General features: G+C 48.8%; 1 protein-coding gene across 3 annotated transcripts in view; it reads left to right on the forward strand.

Annotated features, from left to right (window-relative positions):
* The window catches only part of LOC126993488 (phospholipid-transporting ATPase ABCA3-like), a 76,145-nt gene that overhangs the window by 29,194 nt on the left and 26,921 nt on the right, over positions 1 to 20,030 (forward strand). For 2 of the 3 annotated variants that reach the window (XM_050852626.1, XM_050852624.1), the window contains exons 2-4: positions 9,733 to 10,087; positions 10,441 to 10,542; positions 11,643 to 11,785. In XM_050852626.1, coding sequence (XP_050708583.1) covers positions 10,058 to 10,087; positions 10,441 to 10,542; positions 11,643 to 11,785 — 275 coding nt within the window. In that variant the 5' untranslated portion in view covers positions 9,733 to 10,057. The remainder of the gene's footprint in view (positions 1 to 9,732; positions 10,088 to 10,440; positions 10,543 to 11,642; positions 11,786 to 20,030) is intronic. The other variant, XM_050852625.1, reaches the window with a different exon arrangement.

The following is a 20,030-nucleotide window of genomic DNA, read 5'->3' on the forward strand; positions in this document are numbered from 1 at the left end:
GTGATGTATGATTTAAGGAGGTATAGTGATCGTATAGTGAAGATTGTGATGGTGGAAGTAAATGTCGTGATGGTAATGGTGGATATTGTGATGTTATAAGGATTGACGCATTATGAAGATTATAGTGAGGATCGTAAAGTGTGATGTATGATTTAATAAGGAGGTATAGTGATCGTTTAGTGACGGTGACAGAAGAAATAATCGTGGTGGTTATGGTGAATACTGTGAATTCCACTTCGATTGTTCAGTTCGAAGGATCAGCGCATTATGGTGAGGGTGACTATCTTTGTTCTTTTGTGGTATTGTTGCGATATATTGGTGGTTTGGTAGTGGAGGTTGTGGGGAGAGGTGGAATCTGACAACGGCGGCGGCGGCGGTGGTGGTGGTGAGGCGCGGTGATGAAATATGGAGAGAAACAGCGACCTTCGTTACCAAGAAAGGGAGATGGGAAGGAAGAGAGGAAAAAGAAGGGAGAGAAAGAGGGACGGAGGAGAGGAGAGAGAAAGAGGGAAGGAAGGAAGGAAGGAGGGAACTAAGAAATGCATGATGGGAAGATTAAAGGAAGGGGGCGAAGGAAGAAAGGAAAGAAATATGGAAGTAGGGAAGGAGAGAAGAAAGGAACTAAGAAGGGAATGAAAGGGAGAAAGATTGGAGGAAGGGATGAAGGAAGAAAGAAAGAATGGAAAGAAAAGGAGGGAAGGGAGGAAGAAAAAAAAGGAATGAAAAAGAGATAGATAGAACTAAGAAGGAAGGAAGGAAGGGAGGAAAGAAAGGAAGGAATGATAGAAAGATTTAAGGAAGTAGAGAAGAAAGGAATAAGAGAGATAAAGAACTAAGAAATGAATGAAAAGGGTGGAAGAAAAAGGAGTAAGGAAGGAAGGGAAGAGAGTGAATATTCCCATTGAAGAAAAAGGTAGGAAAGGAAGGAAGGAAGTGAAGGTTACCGTTGTTATGCATTTCTGATTCCAGTGACATTTCGAACATACTGAAGCTGTACCGAAGCCTTGAACTTGATCTTTACTGTAGCTGCTAAAAAAAGAACACCCTCCCTTCAAGTAGTGTCACAGTAGTACTTAAGTGACCGGCCTTCTCGAGAGTTACAATGAGGCTTTTGTTATCCACTACGGGCCTTTGAACGTTTGCAGGCCTTTTCGTTTTTTTTTTTATTATTATTCCTTAACTGCCTCCTGCCCTTAAGAAAATAGCAAAACGAGTGATCAATGTAGAGGAGTAGAACTGATTCGTAGAAGTGTATATTTTTTTCTCCCGTAAACGCAAAGGGATATCATAAAGATCCTAAGGTCGGTATTCTAAGACACCTTCGCTTCTCACAGCAACTATTTCTAAAGGTCAAAGAGGGGATCAGTCGCGTTCTAATGAGTGTTTCTTTAGGTTCATGGTACAGGAGAAAGGTCAGACTACCACCAGGGCCATAAAACTACTACTGGAAATGCCCAAAACTCCTACGAAAGCCTTGTCAAATATGTGAACTTGGGCGACGAAATGTTTTAAAATACGACCCTTACACTCACACGATAAGGCTTTCATAGAGGTTAAGGGTATGTCCATGGGTCGTTTCATGAGCCTAGTATTAGTTTGACAAGGTTACTGCACCAGGTATTTCCATGGGTCGTTTCATAAGCCTAGTATTAGTTTGACAAGGTTACTGCACCAGGTATGTCCATGGGTCGTTTCATGAGTCTAGTATTAGTTTGACAAGGCTTCTGCACAATGAACACAAAAAGCCCCCTTTGAGTGTCTGTGAATACGTGACATAAGTATTCCACCCCAAACAATTTATCGACTTTCCTTCGTGTCCCGCTGTGTTGATTGGTCACTTCGAGGTTCGGGCGACGCAAATATTGACACCGTAACTTGTAGCGGCGCGGGAGAGTAGGTCAAATGCGTCGAGGGCGAGGCAGGGATAACTTGGGTATTGATCAAGGGGATCGCACGTTAAATTTAGAGTCCCTGATTTATTGGTCTTGGGAGGTGCGTGGGAATGTTACCTATGCGAGAGAGAGAGAGAGAGAGAGAGAGAGAGAGAGAGAGAGAGAGAGAGAGAGAGAGAGAGAGAGAGAGAGAGAGAGAGAGAGAGTATTACCTAACAAATAAAAAAATGACTTCTGTTGCAATTTTCAAAGTTAAAGTAATGTCTCACCAAATAAAGCGGATGTAACAATGAGAGAGAGAGAGAGAGAGAGAGAGAGAGAGAGAGAGAGAGAGAGAGAGAGAGAGAGAGAGAGAGAGAGAGAGAGAGAGAGAATAATAGTTACATATATAAAAGTAAGAATTTTAGCCAGTACTTGACGTTTTTAGCTTATTCTGCAGAGAGAGAGAGAGAGAGAGAGAGAGAGAGAGAGAGAGAGAGAGAGAGAGAGAGAGAGAGAGAGAGAGAGAGAGAGAGCACTGTGTTATAATTAGCCAGATACTGCAAGGAGCCAAGCAGTCAGTCACCTTCTAAAGAAAATCTTCCACGCTGATTATGACACGTTTCATACTCATAGTCGCTCTTCATCACTATCACCCTCACCATCACCATCACTATCACCTTCCCCATCGCTGCCATTATCATCATCGCCTTGTCTCGCTCTGTATCTCTGTATAAATATTTATTTCTCCTCTTTCTCCTCCTTTCTTAGTATTTATGTATTCTGAGATATGCAGATTAAAGCCCCAAATACACTGCCGAATTTTGGCTCACGAATTTGCGCGAATATGCAAGTCATCCTGTGTCGCGAACAAGTTCGGCATCTTTCTTGCCTGTTCTTGGCCGTTCGGGGACATGTCTGCGTCCACCACGCGACTTTTGACAGTTGGTCACGACCGCCACGAAAGTTTCATGTTGCATGAAAAATTCGCGGCCGTTCGCCGAATGTGCACGAATGCAAAATGGACGCCAAATTGTCGCCGAAATATCGCCGACATGTCGCAGACAATTCGGCGTCCGATTCGCGGTGTTCGGCGAATTGTCGCCGATTTTTGACCGTTGAAATTTAAATTTTAATGGCAAATTCTCTCTCTCTCTCTCTCTCTCTCTCTCTCTATATATATATATATATATATATATATATATATATATATATATATATATATATATATATATATATATATATATACGGAATAAAATAATACTATAATAATAAATAGTAAACAAGAAAATATGAAAAACAAGAAGAATCATGAATATATAAAATAGATATGGAACTAACATTTTCATTTATTTCATAATTAGTTTACTATTTATTACTTTATTTATTTCTTATATCATTATTCTGCCATTATTTAACCTTTGTTTCATTTTCAGTTATTTAGATTTATTTCTTCTTTCAGTTACTGGTTTGTTTACTGATATTACGTAAACATTCATTCATTCTTAAATATTTGTAGGAGGGCAAAACGAAAACAAGTCACATTTATACATTTTATTACACATACTATCATACATATTACCACACATATTATCACACACGGTATTTACTCGCCCACAGTTCTGCCCTGCCAGGCCACTGCTCCCCGGGTGTTGTGGTAGTTCATGAGGTAGGCGCGGATTCCCGAGCTTTTATATGCCACATGGGCATCATATGATCAGCTGTCAGAAATCTTGGCACTGTCGGAGAATTGTCCCCAACATGTCGCCGACACTTCGGGGACATGCGAAGACAATTCGGAGACTTGTCGCCAGTTATTCCGCGACAAAAAACCGTGAAAATTTCAGATTTTGAGCTCGGCGACATGGACGCCGAATAGTCGGCGACATGTCTCCGAACTGTCCCCGAATTGTCTTGAGCATTCGCCGACATGTCGCCGAATGGGCACGAACTGTGAGAATCTTGGTCATGTCGGCGAACCGGTCGCCGAATTTTTTCACGAACTGATTCGGCGTCAAGTTCGTGGCCAAAATTCGGCAGTGTATTTGGGGCTTAAGGGCTATGCTGAGTTCACACATTCACGGTTTGTGGTCACGGTGCCCTCCCGACACGGAACAATGGTGAATCGGCAGTGTATCCGTGACTAACCTTGAAGTACCTTGGATTTCCGGCGCGGCATCGTAACCCCGCCGTGGAAAACCTTGGACGTCGGCAGTGTCTCACGATCATTTTGGTACGAGCAAAATGATCGTGGCTCACCACGACAACTGTCAAATGCCGTGACTATCCGGGATGGCATCGGGAAGGGTCCGGGCTAGCACCTGGAGTCCGTCAGGAACATCGGTAAGCCATCGCAAATAACCGTGACATTCCACCGCTCAGCCACGGTGCGCTGCGGACGCCTACCGACCCCATAAAGCTGTCGGGACGCTGCCGGGCTGGGCCAGTGACCTCCCAGCACGCACATCACCATGACCCAGCGCTCTGACGCCTCCGTGCACGTGTTGCGGGTCGACGAGCTCGAGTTATCAGCCCCTGCAGCAGCCGAGATGGCTACGGAGCAGCCCCTGTCCCCCCTGCAGGAGGAAGGTACTGCTACCCAGACGCAAGAGGTAGCTACTCAGCCCCAGGAAAATGGAAGGAAGAAGGCCGCCACCACTCTTCCTCGATGAGGCGGTGGAGTTGGACCTGGGGGAGTGGCATCACCTCCTCTCCATACACTGCCACAATAACTTCACAGGTTTCTGGCGCAATATGGTGAATAGTGTTCACAGCAACGCGGAAGGCATACGAAAGGCTTTTGTAGGAATCACCTGTTGCTAAGAAACGAAGTGTGATCGCAATACGTAGTCCTGGCTCAATGGGCGATCTCCAGAATGCTGTCTGCTTCTCAATGTGTGGGCCAACATGTGCAACAATCTCATTGAACAGGTCTTCATCAATCCTGAGGAAGTTTTTGTACAGCGCTGGATCTTCCTCTGCCAGTTATTTCATGAGTGTGACATAATGACTCAAGATAGGCCGTCTCGTCAGGTAGGGCTTCACCCAAATCCTCTTCTTTTTCGACTTCTTTTTTGTCAGCTGTATCAGTTCCAGTATAGTTTTCTCTATGGCGAGACACTCCATGTTGTGCTTGTGCAGCATCAATATCCTCAGTTTGGCTAGGTCGCTCTTCCATGTTGCGTTCACGAGGGACACTTGTGGTCTGGTGCCAGTTCCAGGCAACGCTCCCTTTTTATACATCGGCAGAAATACCAAGATGCTACAACGGTTAGGCGCCGATGTCCGTGAAATACCGGGAAGGCACCTAGGCAAGTCCGTAACTTCATCGTGGTCGTCGTGGGTGGGTCGTGGGTTACCGGCTGTAACCTTGGTGATACACTGTCATTTTCCGTGGCCGCCGTAAGTGGGTCGGGAGGGCTCCGGGGTGGGGTCGCGAATGGTCCGGGAACGTCGTTCGCGTTCCGGCGTACTAACTTTGTACACCGTTGTACAGCCGCCACAGGGGTAATCCGGCGGTCAGATCGTGGCCAGAGGTCACGGTTTAACCACCTGCTCTCCGGGAGGCCATCGTGGACCACAAATCATATAAAGAAAGGAACGTGAGAAGGAAAGTGGGAAGGAAACGAGGGAAGGGAAGGTGGAAAGGAGACATTAAAAGAAAGGGATAGATAAAAGAAAGAAGAAAGGAGAGAAAGATGGATGGAAGGAAACAAGAGAGGAATGAAAGAGGAAGATGAAAGGACGGGATGGTGGAAAGGAGAGAGAATGAAGTAGAAAATGAAAGAAGGAGAGGAAGAAAGGAAGATAAAAAGGAAGGAAAGAAAGAAATGAAAAGGATGAAGAACAAAGAATAAGGAGGAAAAGTATAAATGAATGAAGGAAAGCAAGAGTATGGAGTATGCATCTCATGTGTGGGGGGGCTCCACTCACACAGCTCTTCTGGACAGAGTGGAGGCTAAGCTCTTCGTCTCATCAGCTCTCCTCCTCATACTGATAGTCTTCTACCTCTTAAATTCCGCCGCAATGTTGCCTCTCTTTCTATCTTCTATCGATATTTCCACGCTGACTGCTCTTCTGAACTTGCTAACTGCATGCCTCCCCCCCTCCCGCGGCCCCGCTGCACCCGACTTTCTACTCATGCTCATCCCTATACTGTCCAAACCCCTCATGCAAGATAACCAGCATCTTCACTCTTTCATCCCACACGCTAGTAAACTCTGGAACAATCTTCCTTCATCTGTATTTCCTCCTGCCTACGACTTGAACTCTTTCAAGAGGAGGGTATCAGGACACCTCTCCTCCTGTATTTGATCTTCCTTTCGGCCACCTCTTTTGCTTTACTTTAGGAGCAGCGAGTAGCGGGCTTTTTTTTATTATTGTTTTCTTTTTTTGTTGCCCTTGAGCTGCCTCCTTTGTTGTAAAAAAAAAAAAAAAAAAAAGAACGAGGGAAGGAGGGAAGAAAAAAAGAAGAAAACAAAGGAGGGAAGAAACGATAAGTGAAAGAAAACTTTACACCATTTTCTTTCCTCATTATATTTTTTTTCTTATCTTAACATCCTACGTCCTAGTATCTTCCTTTTTTTATCCTTAGCAATTACCGTTCTTACCTGTTTACTTCTATAGGAGGACAAAGTATATATCAGTGATGCTTCATTTTCATCCCTCAAGCAAACCTCTTTAACTAAACTCCTTTCTTACTATCTTATTCTTGCCGTTCCTTTGCTCTTTCGTACCCTGAGCAGCCAAGGTTGTAAGTAATTTAAACGTTTTTTTTTTTTTTTTTTTTTTTTTTTTTTACATATATTCGATACAAGTTTTTTCTTCGTTTTCCTTCCATGCAACGACGATTAGTTATTATCTCAGTTTTCTTGTTAGTCTTCAATTTCTTCTTCATTATCTACACTATCATCGTCTTTTCCTTTTCCTTTTCCTTCAGGTGTTTCACTACATCATCACCAGCATCATTTTTTTTTTTCCTTTTTACGTTTCTTGTTCTTGTTCTTCATTAACCATTCCTTCACCCTAATCTTCATCTTCATCTTTTCTTCTGTTTTTTTCATATTTTCTTCTACTTATTTTTCTTTATTTTTCTTCTACCTCTTTTTCTTCTTTTTCTTCTTCTTCTTCTTCTTTTTCTTCTTCTAATTCTTCTTCTTCTTCTTCGTCTTCGTCTTCTTCTTCTTCTTCTTCTTCTCCATCCTTTACCCTTAACAGATATAGATATGACCAAGCACACGCACACCTGTAATCATCCCCTTTTTACTTGCCTCCGTTTGTTCACCTTCACATCTACATCCGCAAACAGGAAGGTGAGGCAGTGCAAAGGCATTTCCTACCTCGACCTTCCCCTTTCCGTAGCAACACAATGCACGCCATGTCTGTGTGCGCGTGTGTGTGTGTGTGTAGGAGGGGAGAGGACTGGGTACGTCGCCCTCTCTGTTCCTCCTCTCCCTGACCGGCATGTCCCAAGCTGCTTTTCTCTCCTTTGTCTCCTGAAAGAAACGCAAAACAAACATCAGAGAAAAAAAAAAGATGAGATGCCAAAAAGGAACGCATGAAGAGGAACGTAAGATACACACACAGAAAAGAGCGAATGTGCTTTTTTTAGATGATGCAACAACAAAAAAAAATGCCCAGCTGACTATCCTTTCTTTTAGTCTTCGTATAAACAGTGTAATACGGAAATAGAAATACTGAAACAAAGGAAGAACGAGGGGTAGACTTACTAAAACACCAGGGAAGGACAATGAGGGGAAGATGATGGATGCATAATGATAAAAAACACAAAAACAAGGACTCAAGCAATAGATGAAGGAAAGATAAATAGATGATAGATACATACATGATAAAAAAAAAAACAGTGACTCAAGCAATAGATGAAGGAAAGATAGATAAATGATAGATGCATAGATGATAAAAAAAAATGACAAACAATAAATGAATGAAAGATATAGAGATAGATGATAGATGTGAAGAGAGGGAATGATGCAATATATGAGTCAGGACGAAACAGCAAGGTATAAAAACTAGCTTGAGATTAACGAAGGAAGAAAGAATGACAAGCAGAAACGTAGAATATAAATAAAAGCAAAACTATATGCACACAGACGTATACTGAAAACGAAGAAAAAGTGAAAAGATAAACAAACGAAGATAGCAGAAAAGGTGTAGCATAAAATAAAAAAACGAAGAACTGATCATGTGTGTCAACAAGCGCGTCAAATCGATGTGATGGACTGGGGACTCGTACACTTCAACGTTGCCATGGAGGTCATTCTCGCGGCCTTTTGTGTGTACCTGTGATGAGGAAAGACAAAGCAGCTCCCTCAAGGCTGGTCATTATATTGGGTATACACCTGGGTACACCTGGGGAACGAAAGAAAGGTATACATCAGCCTAACAAAACTTCACTCAGTTTACGAACGTTATATGTTGAGCTAAAACACCCATAATAATCGAAGCAGCTACTCCCCTTCAAGGCTGGTCATTAACTTGGGTAAACACCTGGGTACACCTGTTTTTCCACGACTTTACCCAACTCGTGAATATTAAAATAGATTGCGCTAGAACCTCACGAGCGAAAAAATGACTTCAGGGCTGGTCACTACCTGGGTACACCTGGGGACGGTAAAAAGGTATCCCTGCCTTCCGAAGCATCGTTCTCCTTACGAGCATTAAAATGTATTAAAGTGAAACATAATGAACTTCAGAATCGAGAACCTTATGAACCTTAGAGTTTAGGGGCTTACATGTTCGGAACACTCGTGTCTCGAGCAGGATATTAGCAATGTGCAAAAATGTACTTATCACAGGTGTGGATATGAGGCTTTTCTTGTAAGATTTCCATGCTAAATGACCATAAAGCACAGGATATAAAATTATAAGCTAACGTTGATTTGGTATCGAAGACTCAAAGGCTCGAATTACTATATAATAATATAGACCTTTCGTGACATTTCAGAGAGCCAGGCTTGTCAACTGTACCGAAACTGCTCGAATCGCTGTACCCTTTTTTAAATTCGGCGTTCACGAGAGTAAGGATACGTTTTTGAATGATAGTACCTGTTAATTTGCTTTCACATAAGGCACTCACCTCCTCCTCCTCCTTCTCCTCCTACTCCTAGTCTCCTACTTCTCATCCTCTTCCCATCTTCTACAACAACTAATACAAGACAATATTTATGTTTGGTCCAAGGTGGCATATATATTCTTGGCTACCTTTCCTCCGTTGTGATAAGCTATATGTGTCGCCTTCCGTCGTGTGCCCTTGAATCCTTGAGTGTCGAGTTCGTGTGTCATCCTCTGAAGGTCAAGGAGACGGGGTTGAAAGCTGTGGTAGTGAGGAGTGTCTCTGGCTCTATGGAGTTTCACCTTCGAGTTTCTTCACTTGTTGTTGTTGTTGTTGTTGTATTGTTGTTGATTTGTGATGTGGTGAGTGGAAGGTTAAAAGGTATTCGTAGGCCTTTCCGGAGCTTCATATTTTTACCATCCCTTCCTTCTCCTCCTTCACCTTCACCTTCCACTCCTCTTTTTGTTCCGCCTTTTTTCCCCAGCGCCAGCATTCCAACGCAACATGAGGCAAGAGCTGAAGGGGTGTTGGTGCTGTTGCTTCACTCGTAACCTGTCATTGTAGTACTTTTTTCTATTTTTTTTTCTTTCCCTCCTCCCCGTTCTCCGCCTCCTCCTCCTCCTCCTCCTCCTCCTCCTCTTAGTTGTAGTCTTCACAGTGCCCGTACACACACACACACACACACACACACGAAATGAGCTGTCACACGCACACTCGTTCACCTTTTACTGTAATTACACACACACACACACACACAGCATAATGACCCTTGTATAACATCACTTCCAGAAATAACAATAATATTTGACGTCATCATAAGAGTTAAACCAAAAAAAGACGGATGAAAACACTTCCCGGAACTTAAACAATGAAAATAAATCAACAGTAATATTTTAATCGTGAACTGAAGCGACTATATGCAGGCAAACATTAAAGAAAAGCTGTAAGACTGTATAAGAAAAAAAAATAATGTGCTGAACTAACGAATCATGAAAAAGTATATGAGACCGAAAAATATGTGAATGAGACCGAAGATGAAGGACGTGTTGCTAGTGTGAGGCGTGGGAAGTGTGTACACCTGTGATTTTACCTGTGTGGAAGGTGGCCGAAAGCAATGGTCATCCCTTCCCAAAACATGAGACAGGTGAGTGTGTGTGTGTGTGTGTGTGTGTGTGTGTGTGTGTGTGTGTGTGTGTGTGTGTGTGGAGGGGTGCGTTTTGTTGGTAGTAGTAAAAGTAGTGGTAGTATGTTGTAGTAGTTGTAGTCGTAACCATAGTAGTTATAACATATCACCTTTAAGTTAACAACACATTACAGCCACCACCACCACTATACACATATAACAAAAAAAGAAACAATACCACCATCACCACCCTCCTCTTATCTCCCCACTAATCACCACTCCTCCCCTTTGTCTCCCATCACCACCACTACCACTACCTTCTCTACCATCACCACCAGCACCACCTCGCTGACCATCACTTCTCTCCTTCCCAGGGGTGGCTGGTGGGCCCTAGCAACATGGGGACCAGCACCTCCGGGCTGAGAAAGTTCTGGCTGCTGCTCTGGAAGAATTGGCTCCTGCAGCGGCGGAGGAAGGTGAGAGATTTACATAGATTTACATAGATTTACATAGAAAATCAGACCACACAGACCCCATGGTCCAGAGACTTGGTGGTCTGTCCTTAAACCTAAGTGATTTTACATTAATCAGAAGACTCCAAAACGTTGCATTTCTACTCTAGTTGATATTAAGTTTAAGTTTAAGAGAGAGAGAGAGAGAGAGAGAGAGAGAGAGAGAGAGAGAGAGAGAGAGAGAGAGAGAGAGAGAATTATAATGGTGTTTTGCTTGATTTCGTAGGTATTATACATTGAAGTGATATCCCGTACAAGCTAATACGGCTCAGAAGTATTTAAAAATCAATGATATTAACTGTTGATGACGATGATTGATATTAAATTGTGTGATTAAGTGTTCGGTAGTGTATTAAGACTCCAGTATGACTCCTGAACTAATTAACTGGGGGCATACATCCGGGTGCGCATCGCCTCACTCACTCGCCACCTCCACTCCCGACTCCTGCAGTTACCCTTTAAACGATCAGCTGACGCGGACCTCTCATCGACCGTGACCTTGAAAGCCGAGAGAACAGCTGATTGTCAGACCGCGGCTTTTTAAATTGTATAACAAACGAAAATGTTTTAAGAAGGACGAGTTTTGGCTTACTGAAACATTTATAATAGTAAACATCTTAAACCAGTGAAGAAAATAGTTAAATAAAGAGTAAATATCAGGTTAGTACGGTTGAAAATATCTCTACTACCATCTTTACGTTCTAATTAACTTCAGGAATCAATAAATGGGGCTTTAAGGTTTGTTATAGTAATTGTTGTAGTTATTTGGGTTACGAATTTTACTTCCTGTTGTCATGTGTGTCTTCTACCAGCCTTAAAACCTCCCGGAGAACCATTGGGCAGAACGTAGAGATCAAGATAGGTGTGAAGATAGCCTCTGAAAGTTACCGTAGCTTGTTATAGTAATGGTTATAGGAGTTTGTTATAGGTGAGGTTGACCCTGTAACCCAAAGCAGGTGTCCAGAGAGAGATTGAGAGGAAGAGGGAGACAGTCACCTAAGAATTCAGCCTACCTGTACCCCAGTCACGTACCCCACCTGTCACCTCACCTGTTTCCCCCACAGATCCAGACCTTGGTGGAGGTGTTGGTGCCGGTGGTGTTCTGCGTGCTGCTGGTGGTAATAAGAGACCTCGCCCCCTATGCCGTCTTCCCAAATGCCACCCACTACAGCCCCTTCGCCATCTCCAGCCTCCCCGCCAACCTGACGTGAGGGGCAAAACCATCATCTGTATACTGACTCACAGGAGGAGGAGAAGGAGGAAGGGAAGGGAAGGGGAGGAGGTGGGGGGAGGAGAGAAAGGATAGTGGAGTGGATGGAGCCATAGGGAGGAGGGAGGAGTAGGGGTCATGAGAAGAAGGGGAAGGGGAAGGTTGCTTAAATTACAGGCTCACGGAGTAGAGGGTAAAGTTTTGAACTGGGTCAAGGCGTGGCTTAGCAATAGGAAGCAAAGAGTGCAAATCAATGGTAAAAGATCTGACTGGGGATGTGTTACGAGTGGGGTCCCACAAGGTTCGGTATTAGGTCCACTTTTGTTTATTATTTATATCAATGACTTAGACACAGGAATTAGTAGTGATGTTAGTAAATTTGCAGATGATACCAAGATCGGTAGAGTAATTGAGTCGGATCAGGACGCTAGTATTCTCCAAGGTGAACTCAACAGATTATATGACTGGGCGGATAAATGGCAGATGGAGTTCAATGTAGGGAAGTGCAGTATTCTGAGTGTAGGTAGGAACAACCCCTCACATAACTATTGCTTAAATGACACTCTCATAAGTAGGTCTTAGTGAGCTCTGATCTCCGTCCAAGGGCACAAAGCATTCAAGCTAGAAATCGAGCTAATAGGGTACTGGGATTTATTTCAAGGAGCGTAAGCAACAGAAGCCCAGAAGTCTTCCTCAAACTATATTTAGCATTAGTTAGACCTCATCTTGACTATGCGGTTCAGTTCTGGTCACCCTACTATAGAATGGATATCAAAATGTTAGAATCGGTGCAGAGGAGGATGACTAAGATGATTCAGGGGTTGAGAAACTTGCCATACGAGGAAAGACTCAAACAGTTAAACTTGCATTCTCTAGAAAGGCGAAGGGTGCGTGGAGACATGATCGAGGTTTATAAATGGATGAAGGGCTTTAATAAGGGAGACATTCATAAGGTTTTGTTGGTAAGAGAACCGGGTAGGACACGAAGTAACGGGTTTAAACTGGATAAATTCAGATTCAACAGGGACATAGGCAAAAATTGGTTTACTAATAGGGTGGTGGATGAGTGGAATAGGCTTAGCAGTCATGTGGTGAGTGCCAATACAATTGTCACATTCAAAAATAGACTAGATAAATTCATGGACAGCGATATTAGGTGGGGTTAGATACACGGGAGCTTAGGGTCAAAGGAGCTGCCTCGTACAGGCCTACCGGCCTCTTGCAGACTCCTGCGTTCTTATGTTCTTATGTAGGTAGGGAAGGGAAGGGGAGGAGGTGGGGGGAGGAGGAAAAGGATAGTGGAGTAGATGGAGCCATAGGGAGAAGGGTGGAGTAGGGGTCATGAGAAGAAGGGGAAGGTAGGGAAGGGAAGGGGAGGAGGTGAGGGGAGGAGAAAAAGGATAGTGGAGTGGCTGGAGTCATAGGGAGGAGGGAGGAGTAGGGGTCATGAGAAGAAGGGGAAGGTAGGGAAGGGAAGGGGAGGAGGTGGGGGGAGGAGAAAAAGGATAGTGGAGTAGATGGAGGCATAGGGAGGAGGGAGGAGGGGGTCATGAGAAGAAGGGAAGGTAGGGAAGGGAAGGGGAGGAGGTGGGGGGAGGAGAAAAAGGATAGTGGAGTGGCTGGAGGCATAGGGAGGAGGGAGTAGGGGTCATGAGAAGAAGGGGAAGGTTGGGAAGGGAAGGGGAGGAGGTGGGGGGAGGAGAAAAAGGATAGTGGAGTGGCTGGAGGCATAGGGAGGAGGGAGGAGTAGGGGTCATGAGAAGAAGAGGAAGGTAGGGAAGGGAAGGGGAGGAGGTGAGGGGAGGAGAAAAAGGATAGTGGAGTGGCTGGAGTCATAGGGAGGAGGGAGGAGTAGGGGTCATGAGAAGAAGGGGAAGGTAGGGAAGGGAAGGGGAGGAGGTGGGGGGAGGAGAAAAAGGATAGTGGAGTAGATGGAGCCACAGGGAGAAGGGTGGAATAGGGGTCATGAGAAGAAGGGGAAGAGAAGGGATGGAGGAGGAGGAGAATGAGGAAGGGAAGGGGAGTAGATGGTGGAGGAGAAAAAGGATAGTGGAGTAGATGGAGCCATAGGGAGAAGGGTGGAATAGGGGTCATGAGAAGAAGGGGAAGAGAGGGGATGGAGGAGGAGGAGGAGAAGGACAGGGAAGGAGAAGGAGAGAAGGGGGACGTGAAAGGGAGTGGAGTAGGAAAAGGACAAATTGGAGTGGATGTAGACATATGGAAGTAGAGGAGAATGGAGAAGGGAAGGAGAGAAGTAGCAGGAGGAGGAAAAGGACAAAGGGGACTGGATGGAGGTATAAGGAGGAGGGAGGAGAGAATGGGGTGTGAGAAGAATGAAGGAGGAAGGAAAGGGAAGGGGAGGAGGAGGTAAAAAAAGGACTTTGCAATTGTAATAAAAACTAAATCTAACCTAATCTTACCTAACCTAACATAACCTACTGAACCTAATGTACCTAACTAACCCAACCTAATGTACCTAACCTAACCTACCTAACCTAACCTACCTAACCTAACCTAACCTAACCTACCTACCTACCTAACCTAACCTAACCTAACCTACCTAACATAACCTACTGAACCTAATGTACCTAACTAACCCAACCTAATGTACCTAACCTAATCTACCTAACCTACCTAACCTAACCTACCTAACCTAACCTAACCTACCTAACATAACCTACTGAACCTAATGTACCTAACTAACCCAACCTAATGTACCTAACCTAACCTAACCTAACCTAATCTAACCTACCCAACCTAACCTACCTAACCTAACCTAACCTACCTAACCTAACCTAACCTAACCTACCTAACCTAACCTAACCTACCTACAGTAGATATTCGATGTGATCATATTATTGTTAGTATTGTTGTACTCCACTTGTCTACCCCTCACACAGGCAGACAGGTGCTCTCCCAATTACTTAAACTGGGCTCGCTATGGAAAACACAGTGCTCCCACGAGGCGGACAGCAGACACAAAGACACTCCGGCGGACACACTCGCACACACCCACAGAGCACACAGCGAGGCACAATTAAATACAGGGCGGACTTTCTTGGGGTTTACTAAGCAATAGCACGTTGTACAATCCTTATAGTCCAAGGGGGAGGCAGTCAAGGCACAAATCACAGGCGATTAAGTCCTAAGGCACAGAGCACAGGCGAGCGCGTCCTTTGTCTTCTCTCCGTCTCCACTCTTCCTCGCCGCATGGCGTCCCTCTCCAGCCCGCCCCCTCAACGGGGCCGCAGGGAACCCTCATTACGTCACGTGGAGCCAATTACAATTTAAACTAAGCTAAGCCTTGGCGTAACACTACCCCCCCCTTAAGCGCAGGCGACCCGCCTCGCCAACTTAACAAAACAAATAAAACATAACTGGGGAACTAAACAAATCATTCTGTATCAAAATCTGTAAGCCATCCTGGCCTCCTCCTCTCACGTCTTGGTCGTCGCGGTGGAGGTGAGGGCGAGGGAGAGGCAGCGGGCTGGTCCAGGTCACCAGCAGAGCCGGCCTCCAGGTCGGCGTCTCCACCTGCCTCCTCCTCCACATCATCCGCGACCTCGACGTCCACCGGGTCAAGTTCTGCCCGGTCCTCCTCGTCACTACTGGGGTAGTCAGGGTCCTCCTCAGCGCCAGTACCCCAGGAGTAACGGCCCGGCCCATGGTAGCGCCAGAGCCGGTCAACGTGGACGACAGAGGAGCGTTTGCGGCACCTCCTGATGCGGTAGGTGACAGCGGACAGGACTGCAATCACCGTATAGGGCCCCTCCCAGGGACTCTGCAGCTTCGGTGATAACCCTTTCTTCCGGCGAGGGTTATGCAGCCACACTCTGTCACCCACCGCATACTTCACGTCCCGCATGCGGCGATCGTAGTAGTCCTTCATCGCCTGGCCTGCCACTCTGAGCTTGCCGCGCACCTGGTGATGGACCTCGACCAGGTTCTCCTGCAGCGCGGCAGCGAAGCCAGAGGTGACAGTCGGCAGGCCCACGTCCGGCGGCCGCCCCGTCGCCAGATCCACGGGGAGTCTGAGCTCGCGGCCAAACATAAGACGTGCGGGTGTATAGTCAGTGGCCTCGTGCACAGCGGACCGGTACGCCATCAGCATTGCGGGCAACTTGACGTCCCAGTCCTCCTGGTTTGCCCCGCAATACTTGGCCAACTGCTGTGCGAGTGTCCGGTTGAACCGCTCCACCATCCCGTCCGACTGCGGGTGGAGTGGCGTCGTTCGGGTCTTCCGCACTCCCAGCAAGTCGCAGCACTCACGGAACACACGGGACTCGAACTCACGGCCCTGGTCTGAGTGCAGTTCTGACGGCACACCGAACCGGGTGAAGCACTCGTTTACGAGGACACTCGCCACTGTTTCAGCCTCGTGGTTCGGGAGCGCATACGCCTCAGGCCACTTCGTGAAGTAGTCCATCACGACGCATACGAAACGATTGCCCTGGGCGTCATGGGCAGCGGGCCAGCAATATCTACAGCAACCCGCTCCATTGGCGCCCCCACGCTGTACAACTGAAGCGGAGCCCGATTCCGGCGTGGGGGCCCTTTTTCGCACTACAAACGTCACAGGCCCGACACCACTCGGAAACGTCGTTCCGCATACCGACCCAGTAGAAGCGCTGGCGGAGACGTTTATGGTCTTTTTCGCCCAAGTGGCCACTAGTAACACCGGCGTGCAACTCGTAACACCTCAGCACGCTTTGCACGGGTACCACCACTACCCAGGCGTCTCTGCACACTCCGCCTAACACAACCCAGCGCTTGACTAGCACTCCCAACCGGTCCAACAGCAGCCTCTCCCACTGCTAGACGAGGAACGTAGTTGCAGGACTCTCCGCCGACACTTCCTCCCACCCGGGTCGCTCCCGCTGGCCCTGAGCCAACGCACTACAGGAGCAAGAGCGGGTCTGCGCTCTGTGCCTCACGCCACCGGTCGTTGCCTTCAGTGGCGTTGGCAGGCACTGTTAAGCGTCGGCAAACAGGGTCAGGGTCCTGACGCGCCTGGTGTGAGTAGCTTGCCTCACACGGGCTCTGACTCACGGCGTCAGGTCCTTCAGGGACGGAATGTGAGCTACCTGCCTCACACGAGCGTCGAGTCACAGGGTCGGGGTCCTTGCTAGCACAGTGAGAGCAACCTGCCTCACACGGGCGCCGGCTCAAACTATCGGCGTTGCTGTGCACACGACCCGGGCGGTGAACAATCCGGTAGTTGAACTGCTCGAGCCTTCCCATCCACCTCGCCAGCTGACCTCCGGCGCCTTCAGTGTTTTCAACCACTGCAGGGCAGCGTGGTCGGTCCGGACGGTGAACTCAGCGCCGTAGAGGTACGGCTGGAAGTGCTCGAGACTTTTACTACTGCCAGCAGCTCCTTCCTGGTCACGCAGTAGTTGCGTTCAGGCCTACTGAACTTGGCGCTGTAGTAGGCCACCACGTGCTCCCTTCCATCCTTCACCTGCGACAAGACAGCCCGATGCCCTCCGCACTGGCGTCGGTGTCAAGCAGGTAAGGGAGCTTCGGGTTGGGGTACGGCAGGACCGGCGCCTCCACTAGGGCCCTCTTCAGGCCGTCGAACGCAGCCTGGCACGCCTCGTCCCACTCGAAAGGCACTCCTTTACGAGTGAGGCGGTGTAGCGGCGCCGCGATGGTGGCGAAGTCCTGCACGAAGCGACGGTAGTAGGTGCACAGACCCAAGTAGCTCCTGACCTCAGCTACGTTAGTGGGCCGAGGCCAGTCTGCTACTGCTGCCACTTTCTGCGGGTCTGTGCGCACGCCGTCCTTGCTGACGACATGCCCCAGGAACGGCACCTCGTACTGGAAGAGGGAGCACTTCTTGGGGCTGAGCTTGAGGTTAGCCTTCCTCAGGCGTTGCAGGACCTCCTCCAGCCTCCCCAGCTCCTCCTCGAAGGTGCCTCCGTAGACGATGACGTCGTCGAGGTAGATGAGGGCCGTCCTCCACTGCAGGCCGTCCAGCACCCGCTCCATCAGACGTTCAAAACAGCCAGGGCGTTGCAGAGGCCGAAGGGCATGACATTAAACTGCCACAAGCCCTGCCCGAAGGAAAAGGCTGTCTTCGGCTTGTCCTCTTCGGCCATCTCCACCTGGTGGTAGCCCGACTTCAGGTCGAGCGTGGAGAACCACCTCGCCCCTACCAGCGCGTCCAAGGTGTCGTCGATCCTCGGCAGGGGTAGAATCCTTCACAGTCACGTCATTCAGTGCCCGGTAGTCCACACAGAAGCGTTGTGTGCCGTCCTTCTTTAACCAGGACTACCGCTGAAGACCACGGACTGTCGGACTTCTCGATCACCCCTGATTTGCCAGGTCGTTGACGGTGCGCTGCATCTCCTCTCGTCGGGCAGGTGCGATACGTCGAGGGGGACACTTGATGGGCGCGCTGGTTCCAGTGTTGATGCTGTGTTTCACCAGCGACGTGCGGCCCAAGTCCAAGTCGCCCTGGCTGAACACGTCTGAGTACTGCGTCAAGGTGTGGCGCACCTCTCCGCCTGCGACTCCGTCAGGTTAGCGGAGCCCCTGAGCGCCAGGTCTTCAAGGAAGTCAGGCAGCACTCCTCCGCAGGCGTAGACGCACTCTTCGACGGCTGTTCAGCCTGCTCCACCTCTTCACATGTGCCTAGTCTGGCACCAGCGGGTAGTCGCCGAGCCTCGTCAGAGAAGTTAGCAACGAGTACCGTCACTAACTCCTCCCCGCTCCCACGAGGCTCCTCCCGACCGCCACACCGTCAGTCAGGTGCAGGTTTTCTGAGGGTTCTACTATGCCTTCCGCGTCGTGCATCACCCTCGACAGTCGACACTGGACTCGCTCCGTCCTCGGGGCAAGGTGCAGTCGCTCGGCCGTCACTACCTCGGCACAACCGACTTCCGGAAGCCAGGGCACCTCTTGTCCGTGCACCCTCATCCGCTTCCGTCCAAAGTCGATACATGCGCCAGTCTGCACCAGGTAGTCAAAACCGAGCAAGCCCTCTTCATCCAGGTCGGCGGCGTACACTGGCAGCCGCTCTTCTGCGCCGCCCACGCCGACACGAGCCACTACAGGCCCCTGGAGTGCCACGCAATGCCCCGTCACGCCGCACAATCTCTGCGGGGCGTCTGGGAGCCGCTCAGCGTCCAGCAACTCGGGGCGCACCAGGGTCTTTTCAGCCCCGGTGTCGACTGTCAGGCGGCAAGACTTACCGTCTACGTTGCCCTCCACCTGCACCGAACTAGTGGTATGGCGGCATCTTACACAAGTGGGGCGTGTCGACCTTGGCAGGCTGGGTAGTCGCCCCCTTGTCCAGCCCGCTGCTGTTTCCCGCCTGCGCCACTTGCTTCGGCTTGGGGCAGGCGCTGGAGCGGTGATCAGACTTGCCGCAGTCCTTGCAGCAAGTCTGGAAGCCCCCAGACTTCGGCCGGTCGAGGGAACGCGTCTTTCGCCCCCTCGGACACCGGTCGCGTCTGTGGCCCTTCTCACCGCAGCCCCAGCAACGGCCACCAAACTCGGGGCTCGTCTCCCTCGACGCCGCCTTACGCTCGAACTTCGCCTTCCGGCCTCGCACGTCGTTCCGAGGCTTGGCGTAGTCAGCGAGGCGGCTTGACGTCTTGAGAAACGCCTCGAACTCCATGGCCCTCGCCAAAGCCACCTGCAGGTCACCAGGGTGGGCTTGCTTTACGTAGATCTGCAGCTGGTGGTCCTGCAGAGCATCTACGAAGGCGTCACGGGCGAGGACGGTCGTCATGTCTTCACCAGCAGCCGGATAAGCCCGCCTCACAAGGGCCTCCACATCTTGCGCCAGTTGTGACAGCGTCTCGCCCTTCTGCCTCGCCCTCTTCTTCAGCTGAGCCCTGTACACCTCAGCCTGGTGACTGTGCCCAAAGCGGCGCTGCAAGGCTTCCGACAGGCTGGTAAAGGAAGCTTGCTTGGTGGCTGGAAGGTGGCTGAGAATCTCGAGTGCCGGGCCCCGCAGCGCCGTTGCCAGCTGCAGCGCCTTTTCTTCCTCAGTCCACCCTTGAGCTGTTGCGAGCATGACGAACTGAGCAACGTAGGCCTCCCAAGCTACCTTGCCGTCATACTCAGCCGGCTTACGCCTGCGGTGGTCGGGAAGGAAACGAACGAGCAGGGTAGAAGGCAGGCACTCGGGGCAAGAAAGGAGGCAGGGTAGGGTTTAGGTGAGGAGGCGAGGGTGGCGGGCTGTTTGGCAACAGTGGCGGGGCCGCCGCTCGCCCCTGCCGCAGCCCACGCC

This window comes from Eriocheir sinensis, unplaced genomic scaffold, assembly GCF_024679095.1.
Source record: "Eriocheir sinensis breed Jianghai 21 unplaced genomic scaffold, ASM2467909v1 Scaffold620, whole genome shotgun sequence".
Classification (NCBI taxonomy): domain Eukaryota; kingdom Metazoa; phylum Arthropoda; class Malacostraca; order Decapoda; family Varunidae; genus Eriocheir; species Eriocheir sinensis.